The sequence below is a fragment of the Ailuropoda melanoleuca genome, chromosome 12 (assembly GCF_002007445.2).
Source record: "Ailuropoda melanoleuca isolate Jingjing chromosome 12, ASM200744v2, whole genome shotgun sequence".
Lineage (NCBI taxonomy): Eukaryota > Metazoa > Chordata > Mammalia > Carnivora > Ursidae > Ailuropoda > Ailuropoda melanoleuca.
In genome coordinates, this window is record NC_048229.1 from 81,417,714 (window position 1) to 81,440,526 (window position 22,813).

A 22,813-nucleotide genomic window follows, 5' to 3' on the forward strand; every position below is an offset into this window, starting at 1 on the left:
AGGACATGATCCCAGGGTCCTGGGATCGAGCCCCACATCAGGCTCCTCTGCTGTGAGCCTGCTTCTTCCTCTCCCACTCCCCTGCTTGTGTTCCCTCTCTCGCTGGCTGTCTCTATCTCTGTCGAATAAATAAATAAAATCTTAAAAAAAAAATGTGATTCTAGGGACATGGCTCAGTGGGTTGAGTGTCTGCCTTCAGCTCAGGTCATGATCCCGGGTCCTGGGATGGAGTCCCACATCAGGCTCCCTGCTCAGTGGAGAGCCTGCTTCTCCCTCTGCCTCTGCCAGCCACTCCCCTGCTTGTTCTCTCTCTCTCAAATAAATAAAATATTTTTAAAAATATTTCATTCATTTATAGTATTTTATTTATATTATTTCTTTCTTTTTTTTTTTTTTAAAGATTTTATTTATTTATTTGACAGAGATAGAGACAGCGGGGGAGTGGGAGAGAAAGAAGCAGGCTCCCAGCGGAGGAGCCTGATGTGGGGCTCGATCCCAGAACGCCAGGATCACGCCCTGAGCCGAAGGCAGATGCTTAACGACTGAGCCACCCAGGCGCCCCTGGCCATGTAATATTTTGTTCTATGTAGGAAAATCTATCAATGTTTTTCTCTGATGGTTCCTAGACAATTAATCTGTGTGTCTAGTACTTTCTGATTTCATTTCCATTATACAAGTCATTGATCTACTCAGTGTTTGTAGAGTAGGAGGTAGAAATTCCAACCTGATCTTTCTCGGATGGCTACATTGTTGTCTTAATACAATTTATTAGAAGCCCACTGGTATGATGGGCTTCATTATGAAGCGTCGGGTCCGTTTCCTGTTCTCTTCCCTCACTTTTGGACATTTGATGGATAAAAAGCTGCCCCGATTTTCTCACTGATACACTGCACGTGATAAAGTAGGTAACCAAAGCTGTTAGCAATCCGTCTACAATGTTTCTGGGACATATACTTTGTGCCTGGCCTAGATATGCAATTATGTTGAGAAAAATACTGCTCCTGCCTTTAGGAGTGTTGCTAGAGAGTGGGGGTGAGGTCACAGTAACAGGAGTTTGAGGGAACATACGGTAAAGCAAGGAAGACTGCCTGGAGGTGGGGGCATCTAACTGAGGCTGGGCAGATGAGGTTAAGTTGGAGTTAACCAAGCCAGGAGGTGGGGAGGGAGTCCTGGGGACCTGGCGGGCTTCACTCTGGCTGGATTGAGGGGTGCCTGACGGGGAAGAGCCGGAAATTGGCCTCTTACACACAGAAGGTGGGTTCACTCTCTGGCCCCAGTGCCCAAGGTGGCACGAAATCTGTTCATCCCCGAGGCGTGACTTCCTGGGGGCTGCAGCTGAGTTGGAAGTGCTGTCATTAGCTTGCCCTGCGTAGGACTGACCGGCCAGCCCAGCTGCCAGCTCGCTACCCCACAGCAAAGGGCCCCATCTCCCCCTCGCCCACCCAGCCCCAGGCATCCCTCTCCAGTCTGGAGTCTGACCCTGGTGCCCTTGGGCTCTGTGAAAATGACCAGGAGGACTCAGGGGAGCGCCTGTCCCCACGCCTGCCCACGCTGCCAAAGCCTCTCCCCCTGAGCAGGCCCCACCCAGGCTCCTCCTAGCCCCTCCTCACCATAGGCCTCAACTTTGGCCTGTAAAGACTTGAATGAACACTGACACTCCTTCTAACAGCTCCAGCCACATCCCCAGGACGGCCCTAGACCCTCTTATGCTGCCTGCCTGAGAAAACTCAAGACTGCTCATTTCTGGGAACATCTGTGGACAGGGCCTGTGTCCCAGCCCCCGTGGGGGCGGTAAGTGCCTGGGAGCAAACCCAGGTGGTCTCATAGGGACCAAGCCGGGGGAGGGGGGAGAGCAAGGAGCGCGATGCAGGACTCGATCCCAGAACCCTGGGATCATGACCTGAGCTGAAGGCAGTCGCTTCACTGACTGAGCTGCCTGGGTGCCCGTTTTTAAATGTGGTAATTTTTCATAACATATTTCAGTCACACACTTAACATGGATCATCAAACAGCTTTAGGCCAACAAGTAGGCGAGTGCGTCTGGGTCTCAGTGTTTCAGTCTCCGTGTTCTCTGGTTTCCAGTGCTGTCCTAAGGAATCAAACTGTTAGAACAGCTTGTTTCTTTACCAAAGCAGACAGCAGTTGGAGCTCTTAGATCAGAGAATACTCAAACCAGAAATGTCATTCTTCTCTCCTCTGGGCCTTTTGAGAAATTAGAGCTACATTATAAATGATTCAAGGTTCCTGGTCAGCAACTTCTCCGTGTTACAGTCTTGAGAAGCACACAAGCTTCCCTAACACTGGCAGTGGGTGAGAGTGTGGACCTGGGGGCACTTTTATCAGGCGTGGGGACCTTGAGCCGCAGCTCAGACTTTTCTCACCCTCATTTGCCCTGGTTTTTGTCAACTATTATGGCAAATGTGTTTTGAGGGCCTTTCCTGCTTTTTGTAAATTTCTCCTTCCCTGACGGCTGAGCCCCGCTCACCCCTCCCTGCCTCTCATTCTCCCTGTTCAATGCCTTCGTCACTCTGCACAAGCCCACGGAGCTCGGCACCCCACCCCCGCCCCGTTCTTTTCCCTGGTCAGTGGTTGCCACTGATGAAAACCCACCGTGCACTGTCTCACTGGTGTCTGTCTGTGTTTATCATGGAAATGTGCTTGGATGGCAGTCTCTGCCATCTGCCTCTGTTTACTCAGGATTTAATCCAGCTGTTTTCACTTTAAGCGGACTGGAGGCAGGAAATGCAGCCGACATACATTCTCATTTTTCTTAAACTGCCCCTCCTTCAGTAACAAAGCAAGGAAAAGCCCAGCCTTCATGCTGGGCAGTGAGGAAGCTTCCCCCCCCCCCCACTTAAAAAGGAATAGGGAGGCCAGCAAGTGTGTCCATCAGCTCAGTCTGGGGTATTCTGGAGAAACAGATATGCTCAGGGAGAATTGTTGGGGACAAAGGGTCAAATTTGGCCCCAACGTCCTGGGAACAAAATGAAAAGAAACAAACAGAATGTTCCGCAGAGCAAGCAGAGAGGGGAGGCAAAGGTTCTCTCCTGGGAGGTCTGTCTGGACAGCCATGCTCTTTGCTCTTGGAGAGAGAGCCCCTCATCGTCACCCTGCATCCCCCTCATGACCTCCTGGGCCCAGGCTGTTCGCCCCTCTTCTGGCTGCAGCCTGAGCCTTGAGAGCCCACTCGGAGAGCGTCTGCGTCTCCCACCAGCTCACACCTCCTCCAGAGTGGGTGCTTGCCCTCAGGGCCCCTCAAAGCCCTGGCATTCCAGTGCCCCGGACTCTTGTGTCCCCACCGAGCGCGAGTTCCTGGAGGTGGGTGATCTGACACTGGGTACCAGGTGTGGGAGTGACTCAGAGCCCCCCAGGCCAGCCAGCCCCTCTCCATTCCCCCGCAGATAGTGGGTCACTGCCACCACACGGGGGGTGTGACGCTGGGGCCCGGTGAGGCAGACACACTCATGCAGGCCTCACGTGTCCTGGGACTTTTCACAGCTGAGGCCACGGAGCAACATGGACAGACCTTGAGCTGGGCAGCCTGGCAGGGACAACTTCGTCCCCTCCTCCCTCCTGGCGGACTGCTTCCTCCCGCCTCCCCCCATGCATCCTGCATCCTGGCCTCTGTTCCTGGGAGCCTGCACGCTTGTCTTTGACTGGAGGAGGGCGGGGTAGTCCCCAGATCTTCCCAGGTGTCTCCTTGCCACAACACGGTGACGGTTCTGGCCATGGACATGGATGGGTTCCTCCCGGGGAGAACAGTTAATGGCCGGTGTGAGACCCTTCTTTCCTTCTGCCCACACCCACTCCTCCTTCCCCACGTTCAGAGAGGGAAGGCTGGAAAGGGGCATTTTCCCCTTCCTGGGGAGAGGCCTGGGAGGGCGGGCAGGTGGCTAGGGGTGGGGCGTGATCAGCTGTGAGGTCCCGGGGAGGGGCTGGCCCAGGCCAGGAGAGCGCCTGGCTGGGACACGTCTGCTCTTGCCTAGGCCTTGGTGAGTAGGCTGGGGGTCAGTGGGCCACTGCCGCCCAAGGAGGTGCTGTCCAGAGGGGAGGTGGCCAGACAGCTCTGCTGCCCCTGGACCCCGGGTTCAGCAGGGCACAGCTGGGAGACGTGGAGCCTTGGGAACAGAAGGGATTCTAGAAGGTGGGAGAGCTGTGGTCAGCTCCATCATCTGGAGACAGGCTTGCTTGAGGTACTGTTCGTCCCTACACCCCATCTTTGAGTCAGACACCCCTTCATGTTGTTCTTAGGACGAGGTCCGGACCTGCCGAGGCTGGCAAGGCCTCTGCTGGCCTCTCCATCCTGTGCTTTCCCACATCTCCTCTCGCCTACCTGTTCCTACCTTGCTACCTGCTCGTCAGGATTCAGCTCACTGGCTCCTTCCTCCAGGAAGCCTTCCTGTCCTGGAATTCCACCTGCCAGAGAGCAGGGTCTGCGCCCTGCTCACTGCTCTCGCTCCACCAGGTGGGAAGGGTTTGTTGAATGGATGAATGAGTTTGTTGAGTGAATGAACATCACATGGAAGGGCCTGTTTCTGGCAGATTGACAAGGGTGGTTTGATTCTCTCGGGAAGCTCAGAATGTTCTGCTCTCATGGGGCAAAACCACATCTTGTAACCACAACTCAGGAAATAGAGTCAAAATATACTCAGGGCCTATTCTTTGTATCCAATGCCCAGACGTTTCCTCAGCTTTATTTTGCCTTTGGAAGTAAGGAGATATTCCGGAGCGTGAAGCCCATGGGGCCCGTCTTGAAGCCGAGGACTCAGGATGGGGCAGCTCTGCAGCTGCCACAACACCCCCCCAGGGTCTGAGCCCCCCTCCCGGGGCCCCGACTGGCTGGCCCCTGGGCCCCTCCTCCTACCGCGGCCAAGTGCATCCTCCCCCCTAAAGTCTGAGCGCAGTCAGCAATGACCCTGAGGAACTGTGTGCTTTCGGCCTCCCTTTGTGTTCTGGTCGGCAGCAAGCGTCTCAGAGCTAATTTTACATCCAGCGAAATCACGTTTTAAAGACCACTTATTTTACCAGGAGCCTGCACGGCTTTTCCTCTTCTCATTCGGCCGTCACTGTCACAGACACTGGGAGGGGACAAACTTTCATTCCCTGTGCGTGCACAGTAGGAGCTAGGGTCTGGAGCTCGGGGGACGTGAGGGGACAGGTGGGTATGAGCTGGGACAGTCCAGGACCAGCTGGGGTGGGGGGACCTGCCTCGTGCCTGGGGAGCTTGGAAGTGGCCTCATTTATATGCAGGAGAGCTGTTCTTGGCGGGGAGAGGTGAACGTAGCGCATGGCGTCTCCTCTGAGACTCAGAATGGTCCCTGACCTGCGTCCAGCCCCATGGCTTGATGTCATGGGCAGGAGAGGACATCTGGTGCCCCTGGACATTCATATGTCTCCTAGGCCTGCCCCTCTTTGGGACAGGGCCTCAGTCTCCTGTCTAGAGAAGGGCCGACTCACTGATGAGTGCTGATGGATCAGAGTGGCTCATTGAACCGTGGTGCCCACCGGGAAACAGGAGCTGCAGGGTGGTTCCCAGAAGCCACAGAGGGTGGCCTCAGACAGGACCCCAGGGGACAGGTCAAGCAGGGGAGGTCCAGATACCCTTCTCCCCTCATGCTGTCCTGAGTGGTGTCAAAAACATGAAAGTGGTAGTGGGTGACATGCAGCTCTGTAACCCTGTGGTCTGTGCAGTCTGTGCCTCGGTTTCCAGAGCTGGGAAAGAGGGTATCGGCACCTGAGCAGTCCTCCTGGGCCCCCAATGTCTGCAGGGCACTGCCCCCATGGGAAGTCACCTCCTGAGCCACACCCGCAGGAGCCCAGCTGGCCAGGAGAGAGCAGCAGTGGAAGGGGGCAGGGCGGTGGCCAGGAGGGACAGCAGGGCCACCTGCTGTCGGGCCACCTGGGGCTCACCCTGGGAGGGACTGACCCTGAGCCCCTGGCCTGGACCCTGGGTGTCCACCAGCCTCAGGTCAAGCGTAGGGCTTTCGATCCATTTCACAAACAGAGGTCCCCATGGACAGTGCCCAGGAGTCCTCTCTTCTCCAGTCTACAGTGTTGCCAGGCTGGCACTGAGCCCCATTCTACGTCCGGGGGGCAAGGCCAGCCCCCGTCTAGCTCAGTGACCCCCAGATGAGGCAGGCAACCTTCCTGCCCCGCACACTTGTCCTCTCTCCCTTCTTCCATGGACTCCTGACCCTGCTGGGAGTCCGACCCAAAGGTGGGGGGCAGGTGGGCATCTGAAGCCCACAGGGTGTGGGGGTGTCTCACCCTCACCCCATGAATGGAAGGCTTAGGGCTAGGTTGGGGCTGAGTACTCACTCAGACCCCAGGACCCCTAGGTCACTCCACAGAGAGTAGAAGGCCTGCTTGGCCCCTCAGTGGCTTCTTTTTTCTGTTTTAGTTAATTCAATTTTTCCATTTTAATGCACATGCTAAAAATTTCAAACAGTACAAAAAGCAGTAACATTAAAAGTAGACATTTCTCTCCCTCCCCGATACCTGGTTCTTCTCCTGAAGCTCAGAGACGACACCTGATCCAGGCCTCCTGCCCTGTCCCTAATGCGGGTCTTGGGGGGGGGCCTCCTGGGCGAGGTCAGCACCCCAGGGCAGGTGCAGAGGGGAAGTTCTGCTTGGTCGCCTTTGTGCCCCCAGAGCAGTGCCACCCTGAATGTGGGACTGGGGGATGGTCCTCCAGGCCAGCATCTCCATCTGGCTGCCTTCCTGAGGCCCTGATCGTACCCCCCTTCCCTGGAGCCGGGCCCTGATGCAGCCCTTCTCCTGGGCCCCCACCCTCTGCCTCTGTCACTGTTACTGGGCAGCCCTACCCTCAGCCTGGACCCCTATCTCTGTCAGAGCCCCTCCTCACTCTGATCCCCCTTGAGCTCTGAGATGGAGAGAGCCGCCCTGCTCAGCTCCCAGGCCGTATCACGGAGGCATGTTCCTCTGGGTCTGGTGTGAACCCTTCACGGCAGCGCCTGACCAGGGGCTGCTCCTACTCAGAGATGGGTGACTGAGGCACAGGAAGGCTGCACAGCCAAGGAGGATGGTGGGCTAGAGTCGGGGAGGGGGCTCTGCCCCCCATTGTGTCCCCACTCCAGGCTGCTGGCCCAGCTGTGTATCCCTTGCCCTGTGGGGTCGGGACAGCTTGCTGCTGGTCAGAGCGAGCCCCCCCCGAGTATGTGCCCCCAGCCCAGACTCCGAATTCTGAATCCCTATGGTGAAGCCATCCTCCAGCTAGCCTGGTCCCCACACAGACCTTCCTGATTTCGAAAGTCCCCATGGCTCTGCCAGAGGACATTCCGATCCGTGATTGCTTTCCATCCTCTTATAGCTGGAATGTGGGGGAAATCACCCACCCCCCTGACATACATGGAAACCAGGGCCCCCAGCCTCTGGGCCAGGCAAGCCCCAACCCTGTTCCTATATCCGAGACAGGGCGTGTCCCAAGCCTGGGCACAGAAGGTCCTTCCTGACCCCAGGGAATGAGGGCAGTGGGCAGAGCCTAGGGGCCTGGGAAAAAATGTCTGGGTAGGCATCCCTGGTCCTTGGGTGACATGCTGCCAGGGGCCCGTGAGCCCTCTATGAGCCCCCAGCCCCTAGGCCCCTCCTCCCCGGCTTTCGATTCCGCCTTCCCACCTGTTGTCGATAGTCTACCTGAGAGCACCCCCACATTGCTGTCTGGGGACCCACTTCCTTGTGGCTTCCTGAGGCCCAGCCTGTGGGACAGGGGAATCCCTGGCCCCAGGGGACGGCCAAGTGCGCAGGTCTGACAGTCCTCACTCGTGTCTGTAGACACTGCAACCAGCTGACATGTGTAAGACATTAAGCCCCTGGGTCCTGCTCTCCGTGGCTGCGGTGCATTGCAGACGCCCCTGGGGGAACTTGTTTTTAAAGAGGTCGCTTTTTATGTGAGTGGGAAGCTGACTGGAGAACTCAGGGGAGGGACGAACTTGAGAAAAACAGAAACACCCCCCAGCCCTCACGAGCTGGGAGCAGCGGCCAAGAGGCAGAGACAGCGCACCCCATCCCGTCTATGGTGAGCCTGGGGAGCCTGGGAACTGGGCCCGGGCCTGGGCTCTCAGGCCCTAGGAGGCCTGTCTGCTCCCACCCCTGGAGAGCCCCCGAGGAGCCTGCATTCATTAGTGGGAACCTGCTGTATGCCCAGGGAGCCTCGGAGCTTGACCTGGGGAGAGGCAGACAAGTTCAGTCATATCTAACAGAGGAGTGTGTCGTGAGTGGGGAAAGGAAGGGCCCAGCAGGCTGGGTTCTGGGGTTCTTGGGTAATAGATGGATACCAGGCAGAGGGGTAAGAAGGTCACTTCTCGGGGTGCCTGGGTGGTGCAGTCGGTTAAGCTTCAGACTCTTGATTTCAGCTAGGTCGTGATCTCAGGGTCCTGGGATCGAGCCCCACATTGGGTTCCATTCTCAGCAGAGTCGGCTTGAGGATTCTGTTCCCTCTCCCTCTGGCCCTCTCCCTGCTCTCACTGTCTCTCTCTCTCTCTCTCTCTCTCTCACACACACACACACACACACACACAATTCACTTCTGGGGTTGGGGAGGTGTTGAGACAAGGAGACAAGGCTGCATCCCTCCCTTCCCAGCTGAGGCTAAGGGGCCAGGACCTCACAGAAGCCTCTTGGGGAAGTCTGTGGGGGAGGGGACCCACTGCTGTGTGGACAGTGGCGGTGGAGGGAGCCAGCGGGGTCCTGTGGTCTCCCCGGGGGACTAGGGGACAAGGCAGGACCAAGAGGGCTGCAGAGAAGCCACCAGTCTGAAGATGACTCCCAAGAGTTGGGTGGACAAAGGTGTCATCTTTGTGGATACTGGGGAGCAGGGCTTTTGGGGGGTAGAGGTCAGTGTGGTGGCCTCCTGGCTGGGCCTGGAAGGTTGAGGGCCTGGAGGACACTCCAGTGCCAAGGGAGCCTGGGAGAAAGGCTGGAGCTGCCCCTGCACCCTGAGACACATCACTGTGCCCCTGCTCCATCGTTTCTCCAAGCCCACTGGAGGCCACGCTCCATCAATGGTCACAGGGGCTGAGGGCTGTGCTGCAGGCACTGAGGTGGGAGTAGGGGCCAGGTGGGCACAATGGCACCAAGACCACCATGTGCCAGGCACCCATGTGACATGGTGTGTGGTCACATGGGTGTGACACAGTGTGTGGTCACGTGGGTGTGACATGGTGTGTGGTCACGTGGGTGTGACATGGTGTGTGGTCACGTGGGTGTGACAGGGTGTGTGGTCATGTGGGTGTGACACGTATGGTCATGTGGGTGTGACACGGTGTGTGGTCACGTGGGTGTGACACGGTGTGTGGTCATGTGGGTGTGACACGTATGGTCATGTGGGTGTGACATGGTGTGTGGTCACATGGGTGTGACAGGGTGTGTGTGCGAGCATGCATGTGGCAGGGTGTGGTCACGTGGGTGTGACATGGTGTGTGTACACGCACGTGACATGGTGTGTGGTCATGTGGGTGTGACGTGTGGTCACGTGGGTGTGACACGGTGTGTGGTCACATGGGTGTGAAAGGGTCACGTGCGTGTGCCTATGTCTGAGTGTGTGTGCTTAGGAATGTGCATCTCTATGTGCACACATGTAGATAGCTGAGTGTATGTTTGCTTATCACATGCAGAAAAGTATCATGTGTGTGTCCACCAGTGTGTAGATACGTCTGCATGCGTGGGTTTGGGACGTGTCCGAGCGTTCTTGTCTGTGATGTCCATGTGCACGAGTGTGGGTCATGGCCAGGTGTGTCTGCACCTGTCCCCTTGTGCAAATGCAGGGATGTCTAGATGTGGACGTGGATGGGGTCTGCACATGCCTGCTATGGGTGGTGTTTATGAGGGCGTGGGCACGTTGGCACACGTGTGAGGTGTGTGTGTCTGTGATTGTTCATGCTCCAAAGCACATGTGTCCATGAAGGAGAGTTGGTCATAGATCTTGGGGCGTCCATGCTGCTGTGAGCTATTGCCCTTGGCTGGTTGGAGGCATGAGTGCAGGAGAAACTTGGGTGGGAGGGGCTTTCTTGGGTCGCACGTCACGGTGCAGTTTTGGTGGAAACATCCTTGGTGAGCTGCAGTTGGTAATTCGTGCCCTGGTGCTTCTGGGAGGCGGCCGATGACTCGAGGTCCTCCGGTGGCCCCCTGGCTGCCTGTGCAGCGGGTTTGTCCAGAGGCTCTGCCTGTCGGCTGGGCCACGACACCTCCCAGGACAGGAAAGCTGTAACTTCGTGGGCTATGTCCCCGTGGCTATGGCTGAGACTCAGGAGCACTGGTCCGTTTCTGTGTGTTTATTTTCACTGTGTTGCCTCTGCTTATGGCCAGTGATGCTGACTCCTCAACTAATAACAGTCTTCCCTTTATTTAAATAAAATGTTTTACAATTTAAAGCAAAGTGCTGAGTGTCTCCCTGGAAAGCAGGGCTCGAGGCAAGGATCTGGTGGAGGCAGTTTCTATGGGAAGTGGCCATGGGGCCAGGAGGAGAGGAGCATCTGAGAGGGGCTTCGTCAGGGTGGCCTCACGATTCCTCCCAGGGACGAGCTGGGAAGAGCATTGTCCCTGGCTTCCAGCCCCCTGGTTGAGGACCACCCAGCCCCAGGTGAGACCCAGATGCGAGGTAGGCACGAGAGGCGTCTCTTTTTTTTTTTTTTAAGATTTTATTTATTTATTCGACAGAGATAGAGACAGCCAGCGAGAGAGGGAACACAAAGCAGGGGGAGTGGGAGAGGAAGAAGCAGGCTCATAGCGGAAGAGCCTGATGTGGGGCTCGATCCCAGAACGCCGGGATCACGCCCTGAGCCGAAGGCAGATGCTCAACCGCTGTGCCACCCAGGCACCCCACAAGAGGCTTCTCTTGACTAAAAGGAAGCAACTGTGGGGCACAGACAGGGTGGCAGTTGTGAACGGAAGGCAGAGTAGCTGCCTGTGAGGTTAGGATTATTCACCCCCATTTCACAGACAAGAAAACCAAAGTCCCTGGTCACAGTAAAACGGCCAGTGTGTCAGTTCTCTACTGCCGTGTAACAAATGGTCCCACAACTTAGCAGCTGGTGCACATCATCATGTTTGCGCCCCTCTTCCCTGTGGGCTGGGGCTCCATCAGGAGCCGGGGGGCCAGCTGGTCTCTGGCCCCCGGGGTCTAGGCCTCAGCTGGAGGAGCACCCGAAGGTTTGTATCGGTCTGTCAGCTGGGACTGCGCTGGGGCTCTTGGCAAGGGCAGCTAGGCCAGGTTTCCAGAGGAGTGCTGCAGGAGACGGAGCCAGGGAGGAGCATAGGAGTCACGCCTGCTGCCTTCCATCAGCCGGGAGCTCGAGGCAGTCACCTCCCACGGAGGGGTCAGCGTCGCTCTGTACGGCCAGCCCGTGGGCTGCGAGGCTTTGATGCAGCCGTCTCTGGGAAATGCAGTCTGCCACAGCCAGGGGTTCGAAGCCGGGACCGTCTGATTCTGAAGGACGTGCTCTTCACGCAGTGGTGCTCGCCTCCTTACCTCTCTCCTCGTGGTGAGTCCTTCAAAATGAATGCCTGGGGCCCGGCCAGCCCCTGGCTGTCCTGAACCACTATGACATGAGGATGTGGGAGAAGGGCACCGTGCAGAGCAACCACAGCAAGTGGAGGAAATTGGAACGGAAAGCAAACACTACGAGAAGTCTCCACGACCACCACACCTGCGTCCTCAGGTGGTAAAGGAAGAGAAGACAAGCATGCCCTGTTCTTGGCCATTCAGGTAGGTAGAAGAGAATCCAAAAGAACTCACAGCATCAGAGAGAAAGAGGGAGAGTGCTCGAGCGGAGGGGCAGGGGGGGAGAGAGAGGCAAAGTCCCTGCTGACCAGGGAGCAACGCAGGGCTTGATCCCAGGACCCCAGGATCATGACGTGAGCCGAATGCAGACGCCTCACCGACTGAGCCACCCAGGCACCCGCTATTGACCAGTTATGAGGACAACATAAAGACATGTGCAAATACTGAAGACATTTACTTCCCACATAGCCACTGCTAAGGAGTGATTTAAGGACCAACTCTAACAAAATAAGAACATAAACCAAAAAAAGGGGCAGGTTCATAGCGGAGACATTAAGTAGAAAGCTAGATCCAAAGCTAGGGGCCATGAGGTTTGAAGCACAGAGTTTGAAAGATTGAGAATATGATAACAGCACCCAGTGCAAGAAAAAAAAAAAGCAATCAGAAACTCCAGGGTGAACAATAAAACCATATAGAGCAAACACGTTTAAGTGTGAGTTGAGAGTGCCTTGATCCATGGGGCATGGTTCTGGGAGGTTTACATGTTAGTGTTTCCAACAGGACCACAATGACTTCTATTTTGTGGAAAAACTGAGGTTCAGAAATCTGACCAGCTCGCACAAGCAGTCTGACTCCAAGCTCACTCAGCCTTGCTGCCTTGTCCCCTACAAGTTATGAGCCAGACAAAGGAATGATGTAAAATGGATTCCCCAGTGTAGACCTGAGCCTCTGCCCCAAGGGCATGCACTCAGGCTCAGAGCCAGCTCACTCCGGTGTAATGCTCTGAACCCTTATGACATTTGAACAAGGGCACACAGGGCCTCCCACGTGTTGCGGATCCCAGTGGCCCCGAGTCCTCTCCTCTGAGTAGCACCCAAGGAAGTGTGGTCACACAGCTCAACTCCTAGAAATGCTGTCCTCTGTCCCGAGCCGCCAACGTTAGGAAACAGAATGTGAACATCCCTGAGGCTAGTGCCGGGGGAACTGTGTTGGAGCTGGGTGCAAAAGGGAAAGTCAGAATACTGGCCCTGTCTTCACTTAAAAGTTTATATTTTATCCGTGTATATTTTTTTGCACAAATTTTTGATTTTTAGAAATATTGCACTAAAATGCTATTTACTTTTGAGGACTGAAGTTTTGATGGCCCCGTCTACTTTGAAATTTGCACCTGAAGCCAGTGTCTTCCTCTCCTCACACTCCACCAGCCCTGTGCTACCCAAGTAGCTGGGAGTACCAGGGAGTCAACTCGAGAGAACCAAACCCTGGGAGTGGAAAGAGGAAGTCGAGGCACAATGTGCAAAGCCGGAAATAAAGTTAGAGCCATGTAGCCCACCATTTAGCAGAGTTGGGTGAGGGTGTGGTGAGACTTTTTCTGTCGGGCTTTTAAAAAATTATTACTGTTTTAATTTTATTTTTTAAAAAGATTTTATTTATCTGAGAGAGAAAGCGTGCAGGGGGAGGGGCAGAGGGAGAAGCAGACTCCCCGCTGAGCAGGGAGGGATGCGGGACTCCATCCCAGGACCCTGGGATCACGACCTGAGCGGAAGGCAGACGCTTCACCAACTGAGCCACCCAGGCGTCCCAAGAATTTAATTAAAAAAAAAAATTAAAGCCAGTGAATTCTGAATTTGAAAATGCAGAGAAGGTCAAAATCAAGGGTCAGGCAGGTTTCAAAGGATGAACACCGGGGCCACCTGGGGACGGATGAAGGGATAGAGAACTCGGGGACCATGCAGGAGCGAAGGAGGCAGACCTGCCGAATCATGGCTGCGGTGCTGGAGGCGGACTCGAACGGGTCAGGCTCACGACCTGTGTGAATTCACGAGGGTGCCACAGGGCCTGGGGAATGGCCTGAGAAAGTAAGACAAGAAAGAAAGAAATTCAAATAAATATCTTTCAAGAGATGAGAAAATAAGGAACTTCCTGAGTGTGAGAGATAGGGAATTGAAAGCCCCTGAAAATTTTGGCAAAAGCCAGACAGAGGTAGGAGCCTCGAGGTAGGACAAGAAAGAGTGGACCGGCTTGAGTGGTCATCGTATTTAAAGACAAATATGCTCAGATGAGGCTAAGAAATAAAATACAATTATGTGCTCTTAGGGTCCAACTCTGAAATAAGGAAAAAAATTAGAAATAAAGAGTCAGAAAAACAGGGGGTAGGCACCGTTAATACAAGCAGAGAACAGGTTCCAGGAGTGGTTCGCAGAGAAGGGGAGCTCTCAGTGGAAAAGGCAGGTCTGCCGCCACCGGCAGACCAAGCCCCCCAAGAAGTAGGGTCCAGGTCTGGAGGAGACGGGTCATGGAGGCTGGAGGTGAGCGGACACCAGAGTCTGCGACAGGACACAGCAGAAGGCGAGCCGCTGTATGCGTCTGCTCCGCAGAGACCGGCCCGGGCTTCCTCACGGCCCCGGCCCCTGGTGGTCTGCCGAGAGTCCAGGGCCCAGAATGACGGCCTGGGCTCTCTTCCTCTCCCATCAAGGCAGGTCTTCTCTGCACAGGGTTGGGTGAAGGTCAAAGCCCCAGGTGTGGTCCCGAGGACACCCCGTTGGGGTGCAGGTCCTGGCAGACAAAGTCCTTGATGGGGACTGGAGCCAGTGGCACGGAGGACGGGGGACGTGCCCCCAGCCCCGCCGGAGTGGAGGAGGGCTGCTACCCTCAGCATGGCCCCCACGTGGGCCTTCTTGCCATCACCTCCACGGGGAGAAACAGGTAGAGCTCCAGGCACGGGACCCTCTGCTCATGGTGGCCAAGCCTGGGCTGGGACATGACCTTCATTCTTAGGCGGGAGGCAGGGCCCGTCCTTGGAGGCAGGGTGAGGACGCAGGGGGGCTCTGCAGGACAGGTCTGCTTGAGGGCCCAACGCCATCCAGGGGCAGAGGCATCAGGGAACCTCGTGAGTGCACGGAGTCTGCGTTTCCCACCCCCCCCCCGCCCCCGGCAGAGCCCTAAGGACCCAGAGTGGGCTGGGTCTCCCTGCCTCACCAGCACCTCTCACCGGCCTCCCTGGCCTGGTTCCCTCCCAGCCCTGCTGCTCCCTAGAACCCTGGACCAGGATCCTCTGGTCTCAGCAGTGACTGGCCATCGCGAGCCCCGAGTGGGCAGCAGGGCTGCAAAGTGCTGACGCTCCAGATTCCTGACCCAAAGCCCCAAGTCCAGCCTGCTCAGTCAGAAGCCTGCAGCCAGAATGTGGGGGGCCGGGACACCAGTGAGCTGCAGGCCAGAAGCCAGGTGCGGGCCCCCAGCGCTGGGTGGGGTGCCGTGGGAGCCCCCCAGGGGGCCGTGCTCCATCGTCCATGCTCACGTGAAACTATTTTTACAGGCAAGCAAAGGGGTACATTACAAGAGGGCAACTCTGAATGATTGTTCTAGTTCTTTGCAGATCTCAGGCACCAGGCTGCGGGGAGAGTAAGGACACAACTAACACGTTGACCCCTCCCAAGTCTGCCCTTTCACCTGGGCTCTGGATGCTCCCCTGGGGTCAGCGGCCTCGGGCAATGTCTGTGCTACACCCAGCCCACAGGGTCCAGGACCTTCCATCTGCCCCCCTCCCTTCCCCGGGAAGTGCTGGTTACTGATTGAACGCTGGGAGCCTTGAATGGGAAGACTCCTGGCAATAATCACCTGGACCAAAGATCTCTGCTCTCTCTTCTGCACACAGAGCAGCTCCTTACAGCCTCGGCCGGACCCCGCGGTGCAGGAGGCAGCCAGGTCAGGACAGACGCTGCACGGCAGCACTGGAAGCCGCTGCGGAGACGGTGTCATGTGGATCAGCTGGTGTCTCTGGGCCCTCGTGGCCATCTGCGCTGGAGACCAGTTCCGGGATGAGGCTGAGAGAATCATGCAAGAAACACCTGTCATCGATGGGTAAGCTGCCACGCATGGGACAGGACGGGCGATCCAGGGACGGAGGGGCCAGGAGCTCCCGTGCCCTTGACTTGAGGACAGACCTAACTCTACCAGGACTCAGTTGCTCCACCCGCAACATGGCCTTTGCCCTTTGCTGGCCTCAGCTCCTTCATGGGGTCTCTTAGGGCCCCCCAAAGTGTCAGCAGGAATGGAGCAGTTGCAAGGCCCCCAGGCCCCCACCTGCATCCTAGGTGCCAGATCCCAGCTTGGATAGGGTGTTGGGGATTAGAATGTTGGGGCTTGGCCCTGAGCACGCCTCGAACTAGCCACATAGCCCAAGGAGCCATATTCTCTCTCGGGCGTTAGCTTCTTCACCTGAAGCTGTAGGTAAGGGTGGCATCTACCACGGGCCCCCTGGAGGCCTTTCCTGGCCCTCTTGACCTTCCTCTGAGACCTTTCTCATTCCCCTCCCTCTCCTGCATCCACCTGCAGGAGGCCTCATCAGGCCCCAGGTCCCTGGGTTCCTTCTGTGCTGTGTGCACAACTGGACCTCATCTGTGTGCTCACTAACTCACCCACTCCTGCAGACCCCTTTCCGGCCAAGACCCTGGTGGCACCTCGTTCTTTCTCTGGCGTCACAGCCAGCCTGGCAGGGTCTGTCCCCTCCAGTTCCCAGTGCACGTGAATCTACCCCCCCCGCCCCCACCTCCACCTTCAGTGGGTCACCAGTGAGCCTCAGACAGACTGTGCTGGACCCCGTCAGCCGAGGTCTGGTCCCAGTGCTGCAGCCAGAGGGCATCTGGGAAACATAGGTTCTAGCTCCTGTCCTTCTGGTTCAAGTTCCCCACCCGCCATGGCTCCCACTGAGCTCAGAGGAAGGCCTAAATCCTCCATGGGCCCCCAAGACCCCCCTGCTGCCCCTGGCCATCCCCACACTCCTAGGTGCTCCAGGCAGGCTCCCACTGGCCCTGCTTGTCCTCACATCCATGCTCCCACCCTCACCTCCTCCTGGGCTTAGCTGACCCGCGTGAAATACCAGCTGGGCACACACCTCAGCCCGGCTGCCCCGGCCGCCCTTCCTGCAGTCCCCTGCACACCAGCAGAGGGCAGGGCCTCGGGTCCCTGTGCACTCAGTCTGCAGAGCAGCAGGCAGCACGTGCTAGCAGACCCTTGGGTGGGGGGAATGTTAGGACAGCACCTGTGTGTCTGTCTGGCACCCAGTAAGTGCCGAATTAATGTTTTGATCATTACTATTTGACAGATGCTCCGGGCTTTGTCAGACAAAAAAACTGCAAGAAAAGCAGAGAAAATGGGATGCATCCTTCTATGGGAGCCCCAGGGAGCTGTGGCAGCCCTAGAGAAGGGAGGGGACACCAGAGGCTCGTGTGCACCCCTCTGCCCTTGCTTCCTCCCCATTCCTCCTTCCTGGCCCCAGGGTCCCCTCATGCATGCTCCGTGAGGGATGAGGCACAGAAAAGTCTGCTCAGAGGCTGCTGTCCTGGATGGAGACCCTGCTGTCTGGGAGGAGGCCAGCAAGGGCAGGCGGATGCCAACAGTATGGGCCTGGGAAGGTGCTCTGCTCCTTCATTCTGAGGGGCCCGGGGGGTAGCTGGGCACAGAGAGGGGCTCTGAGTTCAGGGGCTGGGGTTTAGAGGCTTATATGAGGGGTAAGATGGATCAAAGAGCCCAGACAGCCAGGAATACTCAGGGAACTGCGATCTGGGTATCTGGAATTGTCTAAAGAGCTAGAAAGTTAAGACTAGGCTGACAGGACCCAAACCAGTACTAGTTGCTTGTTAGTATTGGCTACCTGCATTACTCTTGCTCGTAAGAGACCCAAGTAAGTGATTTCAACAAGAGAAATCCAGAGGGAGTCCTGGCACGGTGTTCTATAATGGAACATAGTGGCCATCATTCCCATAGTCACCTCATGGTTTAAAGTGGCTGCACCAGCTCCAGCTTTTACATCTGCATGCCAGCCAGCAGGAATAAGGAAGGGACACAGAAAGGGCAAAAAGTGAGCAACAGCTGTCTGTAAATGAGAGCTTTTGGAAGCTGCCAAAGGGCACAACTTAGTCACATGGCCCCACCCGGCTAAAAAGAGGCAGGGACCTCTTTTCACATGGCCATATTCCCTGCTAAAAATAGGGGTTCTTGGGACACCTGGGTGGGTCAGTCGGTTAAGAGTCTGCCTTCAGCTCATGTCATGATCCCAGGGTCCTGGGATCGAGCCCCACGTTGGGCTCCCTGCTGGGCGGGGAGGCTGCTTCTCCCTCTCCCTCTGCCCCCGCTTGTGCGCTCTCTGACAAATAAAAAAATAAAATCTTAAAAAAAAAACGGGGTTCTCTTACCAAGAAAAAGGTGGAGAATGGATAGGAAGCCACCAGCAGTGTCTCCTACAATAGCTAGCTGTCCTTCTAGTGCTTGGAACGGTCACCTCCCCCCCTTGGAGTCGGGGCGGGAAGAGGCTGCACCCGCCCCACAGATAAGGAGGGTGGGTCCAGCAGGCTCCAGAGCGGCCATGCTGACCGCAGGGCGAAGGTGGCCTCTGTTCCCCACCCTGGGCTCCAGTGAAAGTGCCCCTCCCCCCTGTGGGTTCCTGGCTGGCGGCTAGAGGTGGGGCACCCTCAGGCAAGGAGTAAAGTCCTGTCCAGGGGCCCCGCCCAGCCCTGCCCCAGGACCGCACCACGAGGCACTGGGACTCTGGCATTCACCTGCCCGTCCACCTCTCGGTCAGCAAAGGCATCCTGGCCACCAGGCCGCACCCTGTCACATCAAAGCGCAGCTGTGGCAGGAGCCCCCCAGGAGAGCAGGGGTGGGTCCTGCGAGGCCCAGGTCCTAGCGGTTACCCACCCTCACGGCTGGCTCTGAGGAAGGTACCGCCCGAGGCGTCCCCACGTTACAGGTAGAGAAACTGAGCTGAGAGGCGGGAGCCAGGATTGGAGATGGAAACTGATGGGGGGTCAGGCCGGGGCTGCTCGTCCTGGCCGGGGGGGGGGGTCCTGAAAGCAGGAGGGGCCACCCACACAGAGCAGTGACCCTGGGATGGGGCTGGACGGGCCCTCGAGGCGCCAGGAACGAGGACCCCTGGCACTGCATTAGGCCTCCATCAGGAGCGCCTCCGCAGGCTTGGCTGACGAAAGCGTGGAATCCAGCTGGTCTGAGCTGGGCCTGAGAGGGGCCTGAGACTCTGCATTTCCAGTCAGCTCCCCGACCCGCTCTCTTCCACATGTGGAACTCAGGGGGACCTGGCGCCCAGAGGTCCCTCCGCCTCCGGGCCGCTCCTGGTTCCTGGGTCCAGGGAGGAGCCTGCTCAGCCCTGTGGGTTCTGCCTTTGCAGCCTGTTATCAGCTGCTGACAGTCAACCCCTCTCCTCCTCCTCCCTCCCCTCTCTCCCTCCAAAGCACCTACCCCTACTGGCTCCTGGGAAAACTCAAAGGGGCCTCAGTCCTTTGGAAGGATATTAGGATGTGCTTGGAAACACAGGGCTGGGCTGTCACAGAGCCCCCTGTGCCCTGCTCTGCTGCCCCAGGAGGATGGGGTGGGGGTGCCAGGCCCCCAAAGCCAGGTCACACCCACATCCCTGCCCCCTCCCCGCAAGGGGAGGATTTCATCTTTAATTTGTGAAAACGGTCAGGGTCAGGGTCCCACACCCAGCTGCCCAGCGTCAGCCAGCCCTGTTCACGAAGCTTGTTTGCACTCCTGCCCCTGCTGCCCAGGGGTGATTTTCCCTCTTCCGCAGGAAAGGTCCTTGGAGGGAAGAGGCTGCCTGAGCTCCCGGTCACCTGGGCTGGGTGTGGAGCACGGCGGAGAGCTTCTCTGCCCCGTGCGTTTAGAGGAGCCATGTGTCACCCCTGTGGCTTCAGTCCTCAACTGTGCTCAACAGGGAAGGCCCCAGGTCCACGTGGCCGTCCTGCCTTGCCTCTGACCCTTCTTTCGGGCCCCCCCCCCCAGGCACAACGACCTTCCCTGGCAGCTGCTGACCATGTTCAACAACCAGCTCCTCGATGAGAAGGCCAACCTGACGAGCCTCGCCCACACACACACCAACATCCCCAAACTGAAGGCTGGGTTTGTGGGGGGCCAGGTATGGCTCAGCTCAGCCCTACAGTTGCCTCTGCTGGGGTCCGTTCATCTCCTCCTCCGTGTCCTGGCTGAGCGGCAGGCCCTCCAGTGCGTCCTCAGCCCCTCGAGGCCACGAATCTTCGCAGGGGACCCCCAGCCACACAGGCCATGGGAGGGCTTCCGAGATGGGAGGGAAGCCGGATGGCCATATGCATGGGGGGGGGAGGGCCCCAGCTCCTAGCCCCTCACCCCTGTGCTCCCTAGTTCTGGTCTGCATACACTCCCTGCGACACCCAGAACAAAGACGCAGTGAAGAGGACACTGGAGCAGATCGATGTCGTCCACCGCATGTGCCAGATGTACCCTGAGACTTTTGTCTGTGTCACCAACAGCACAGGTGGGTCCTGGTCCGGCCCGCCCCCCAGCCCCCGCCCCAGCCCTGAACGCAGCAGCTGGTGCTGCTCAGGTGTGCCCCCTGTGGAAGCTCCCGAGACACCCAGGCACCCCGGCTGGCTCTCCTCACAGGCATCCGGCAGGCCTTCCGGGAGGGGAGGGTGGCCAGTCTCGTGGGCGTGGAGGGCGGCCACTCCATAGACAGCAGCCTGGGCGTCCTGCGGACACTCTACCACCTGGGCGTGCGGTACCTGACCCTCACCCACAGCTGCAACACACCCTGGTGAGTGACCCCTGGGAGGGCCCACGGGCCACACGGGAGGGTCCCAGGGCAGGGGTCACACCCTAGCTCTGCCCTCCTCTGGCACCGCCCTGTCCTTCCGGGAGTCCAGGACGTGGGTGGGCCGGGATGACCACTCTGGCCCTGGGACACCTGCTGTCTGCTCTCCCAGGGCTGACAACTGGCTGGTGGACACAGGAGAGGACGAGGCCCAGAGCCAAGGCCTGTCAGAGTTTGGCCAGGTGAGGGGGGGCATTCGGCAAGGGCCACAGTCCCCCTCTGAGAATTGACCCAGGACACAAGGTCTTGCCTCTCAGGCCTGCGGTTTACTATCAGCTGAAGCTAGCAGGGGTTGTCCCAGGGTGGGCATTCCCTGGAACCCACGGGTCATCCCCCAGCCATTGAAGAATTCATTAGCGCCTAGTCCAGCAAGGGGCCCTTGCCCAAATCTGCCCCCTGCCCACGCCTGGCCTTGTCGGGGGGAGGGGGCCGTGGTGAACCCGAGAAGACTGTGCAAACACCAGTGTGCCCAGTGCAGCCTTCCTGGCCCCTGAGCCCCGTGTCCATGCAGAGCGTGGTGAAGGAGATGAACCGGCTGGGGGTGATCATTGACTTGGCCCACGTGTCCGTGGCCACCATGAAGGCTGCCCTGCACCTGTCCAAGGCCCCCGTCGTCTTCAGCCACTCCTCAGCCTACAGCCTGTGCAACCACCGACGCAACGTGCCCGACGATGTGCTCAAGCTGGTGGTGAGGGGCTGCAGGCCAGGGTGTGGGGGTCTGCCCTGCCCCTGGGCTGGTCCTGGGCTGCGGCACTCCCTCCTGTGCCCACAGCTCCGTCCTTCTCCTGAGCAGAACCAGACAGGCAGCCTGGTGATGGTGAATTTCTACAATGACTACGTTTCCTGCCAAAAGGAGGCCACCCTGTCCCAGGTAGCAGGTAGGTGGACGTGAGCCGCCACAGCAGCAGGGGTGGGGAGGGCTGCTTGGGGACCCACACCTGCTGCCTTCATTGGCAGACCATCTGGACCACATCAAGAAGGTGGCAGGAGCCGGAGCCGTGGGCTTTGGTGGGGACTATGACGGTGTTTCAAGGTAGGGGGCAAGGCCAGTGTCCTGGGGATAAGCTGGGAGGGTCACACTCCCCATAAACATGTCAGGAGGGCCTGAAGCTAGCAAGTGTGTAACTGCGGACAGCCCCAGCATGTCGCACTCTCAAGGCCACTCCACTGGACCCCCCGGTGACTCGGGATGGGGGTGTGGGCAGCCCAGTTATTTGTGGGGAGGTGGACGTGCCCCTGAGGTCCTGACCCCTGGAATGCATAGCCTGGTTTTCTCTGCCCTCACCTCAGGCTCCCCTTGGGGCTTGAGGATGTGTCCAAGTACCCAGACCTGGTGGCCGAGCTGCTCAGGAGGCAGTGGACAGAGGCGGAGGTCAGGGGCGCCCTGGCCGACAACCTGCTCAGGGTGTTCGAGGCGGTGGAACAGGTGAGGAGGGCTGCTGCACTGACCCAGGCTTCTCGGCAGGCCGGCAGGCAGGCAGCCCAACCTGTGTCTGTCCCCAGGTGAGCGATCACACACAGAGTCCCGAAGAGCAGCCCATCCCCCTGGACAAGCTGCAGGGCTCCTGCAGGACCACATATGGCTACTCCGAGGCCCCCAGCTTCCACCACCAGCCGCGGGCCCTGCTGGCCTCCCTCACCACCATCCTCCTCGGCCTGTGTCTTCTGTGATGCCCTGGGGTCCGGACTTCCTGGGCTCCTGCGGCTCTGGGGAGACTGTGGCCACCAGAGCGGGGAGATTCCAGGACGCTGCTCCGCACGCACCAGGCCTGGCCTCTCCTGAGCAGGTAGCTGGGCTCACCTGAGGGCAGTGAGCCGTGGACAGTGCCAGACACAGACACACAGGGGACCGTCAATAAAGGCAACAACCCTTCTGAGTCATGAGGGTGTGTGTCAGCAGCACCCCAGCCCTGGAGGGGGGTTCCTGAGCACCCAAGGGCAGATTCCGTGAAAATGGTCCCAGGCTGGACCTCCAGACACTGCAGTACCTGGGTCCTGGGAGAGCAGGGCCAGACAGGGCTCAGGTCTTAAAAAGGGCATTGCGTGGGCACTGCTTAAGGCTCCAGTTGCCCCCTCCCCACGCACACACCTACACACCCCAAACTGTGATGCGCTCGCACGTGTGTGCCCCCATCCCCATGCACACACGTGTGCCCACAGCCTGCCTCCTGGCCCTGCTGCCCCCATTCTAGGCCAGAGCCTCTATGAATGCCCTATCTGGACGGGTACAGGCCTGAATACTGAGTGAGGAGCCCCTCTGCCCAGGCGCCCTGGGCCCTAAGATGCCCGCAAATGAGTGGACAGCCCCGTGCAGCCCCTCCCTGAAACTGGAGAGCCCACAGGTGCCTGCCTGGCTCCCCCTGCCCGTGAGGGTCCCTGCCTCCCATTCGCAGGCAGATCTGCCATGACCAAAAGGGACACTGGTGAGGAATTGC

The 22,813-nt window shown here is 58.1% G+C and overlaps 1 protein-coding gene and 1 long non-coding RNA gene across 4 annotated transcripts; one reads left to right on the forward strand and one right to left on the reverse strand.

Annotated features, from left to right (window-relative positions):
• Positions 1-7,896: 7,896 nt before the first annotated feature.
• On the forward strand, positions 7,897-22,255 carry DPEP1 (dipeptidase 1). Of its 3 annotated transcripts, none has more exons than XM_034672694.1 (11): positions 7,897-8,035; positions 15,393-15,598; positions 19,535-19,667; positions 19,943-20,042; positions 20,171-20,321; positions 20,491-20,560; positions 20,890-21,066; positions 21,151-21,256; positions 21,336-21,411; positions 21,669-21,804; positions 21,882-22,255. In XM_034672694.1, exons 1-11 carry the CDS (start codon positions 8,033-8,035, stop codon positions 22,047-22,049), a joined length of 1,326 nt encoding a protein of 441 aa, XP_034528585.1. In that variant the 5' UTR covers positions 7,897-8,032; the 3' UTR covers positions 22,050-22,255. The 3 variants fall into 3 exon arrangements, with proteins under 3 accessions (XP_034528585.1, XP_034528584.1, XP_002926841.2); XM_034672693.1 differs by having other exon boundaries at positions 7,899-8,035; positions 19,910-20,042; XM_002926795.4 differs by having other exon boundaries at positions 7,901-8,035; positions 19,910-20,042; positions 21,172-21,256.
• Positions 13,247-19,540, reverse strand: LOC117804587. Its single transcript, XR_004629127.1, has 3 exons — positions 17,932-19,540; positions 15,356-15,561; positions 13,247-13,588 (listed from the first exon to the last, which is right to left on the reverse strand). It is a non-coding gene; the product is annotated as an uncharacterized LOC117804587 (long non-coding RNA).
• Positions 22,256-22,813: the final 558 nt, after the last annotated feature.

Bases quoted from the DNA above. Each gene is read 5' to 3' on its own strand.
- DPEP1 (XM_034672693.1), top strand. The intron at 19,668-19,909 runs GTATGGCTCAGC...TGTGCTCCCTAG, and splicing joins CTGGGTTTGTGGGGGGCCAG to TTCTGGTCTGCATACACTCC. The intron at 20,322-20,490 runs GTGAGTGACCCC...CTGCTCTCCCAG, and splicing joins CACAGCTGCAACACACCCTG to GGCTGACAACTGGCTGGTGG.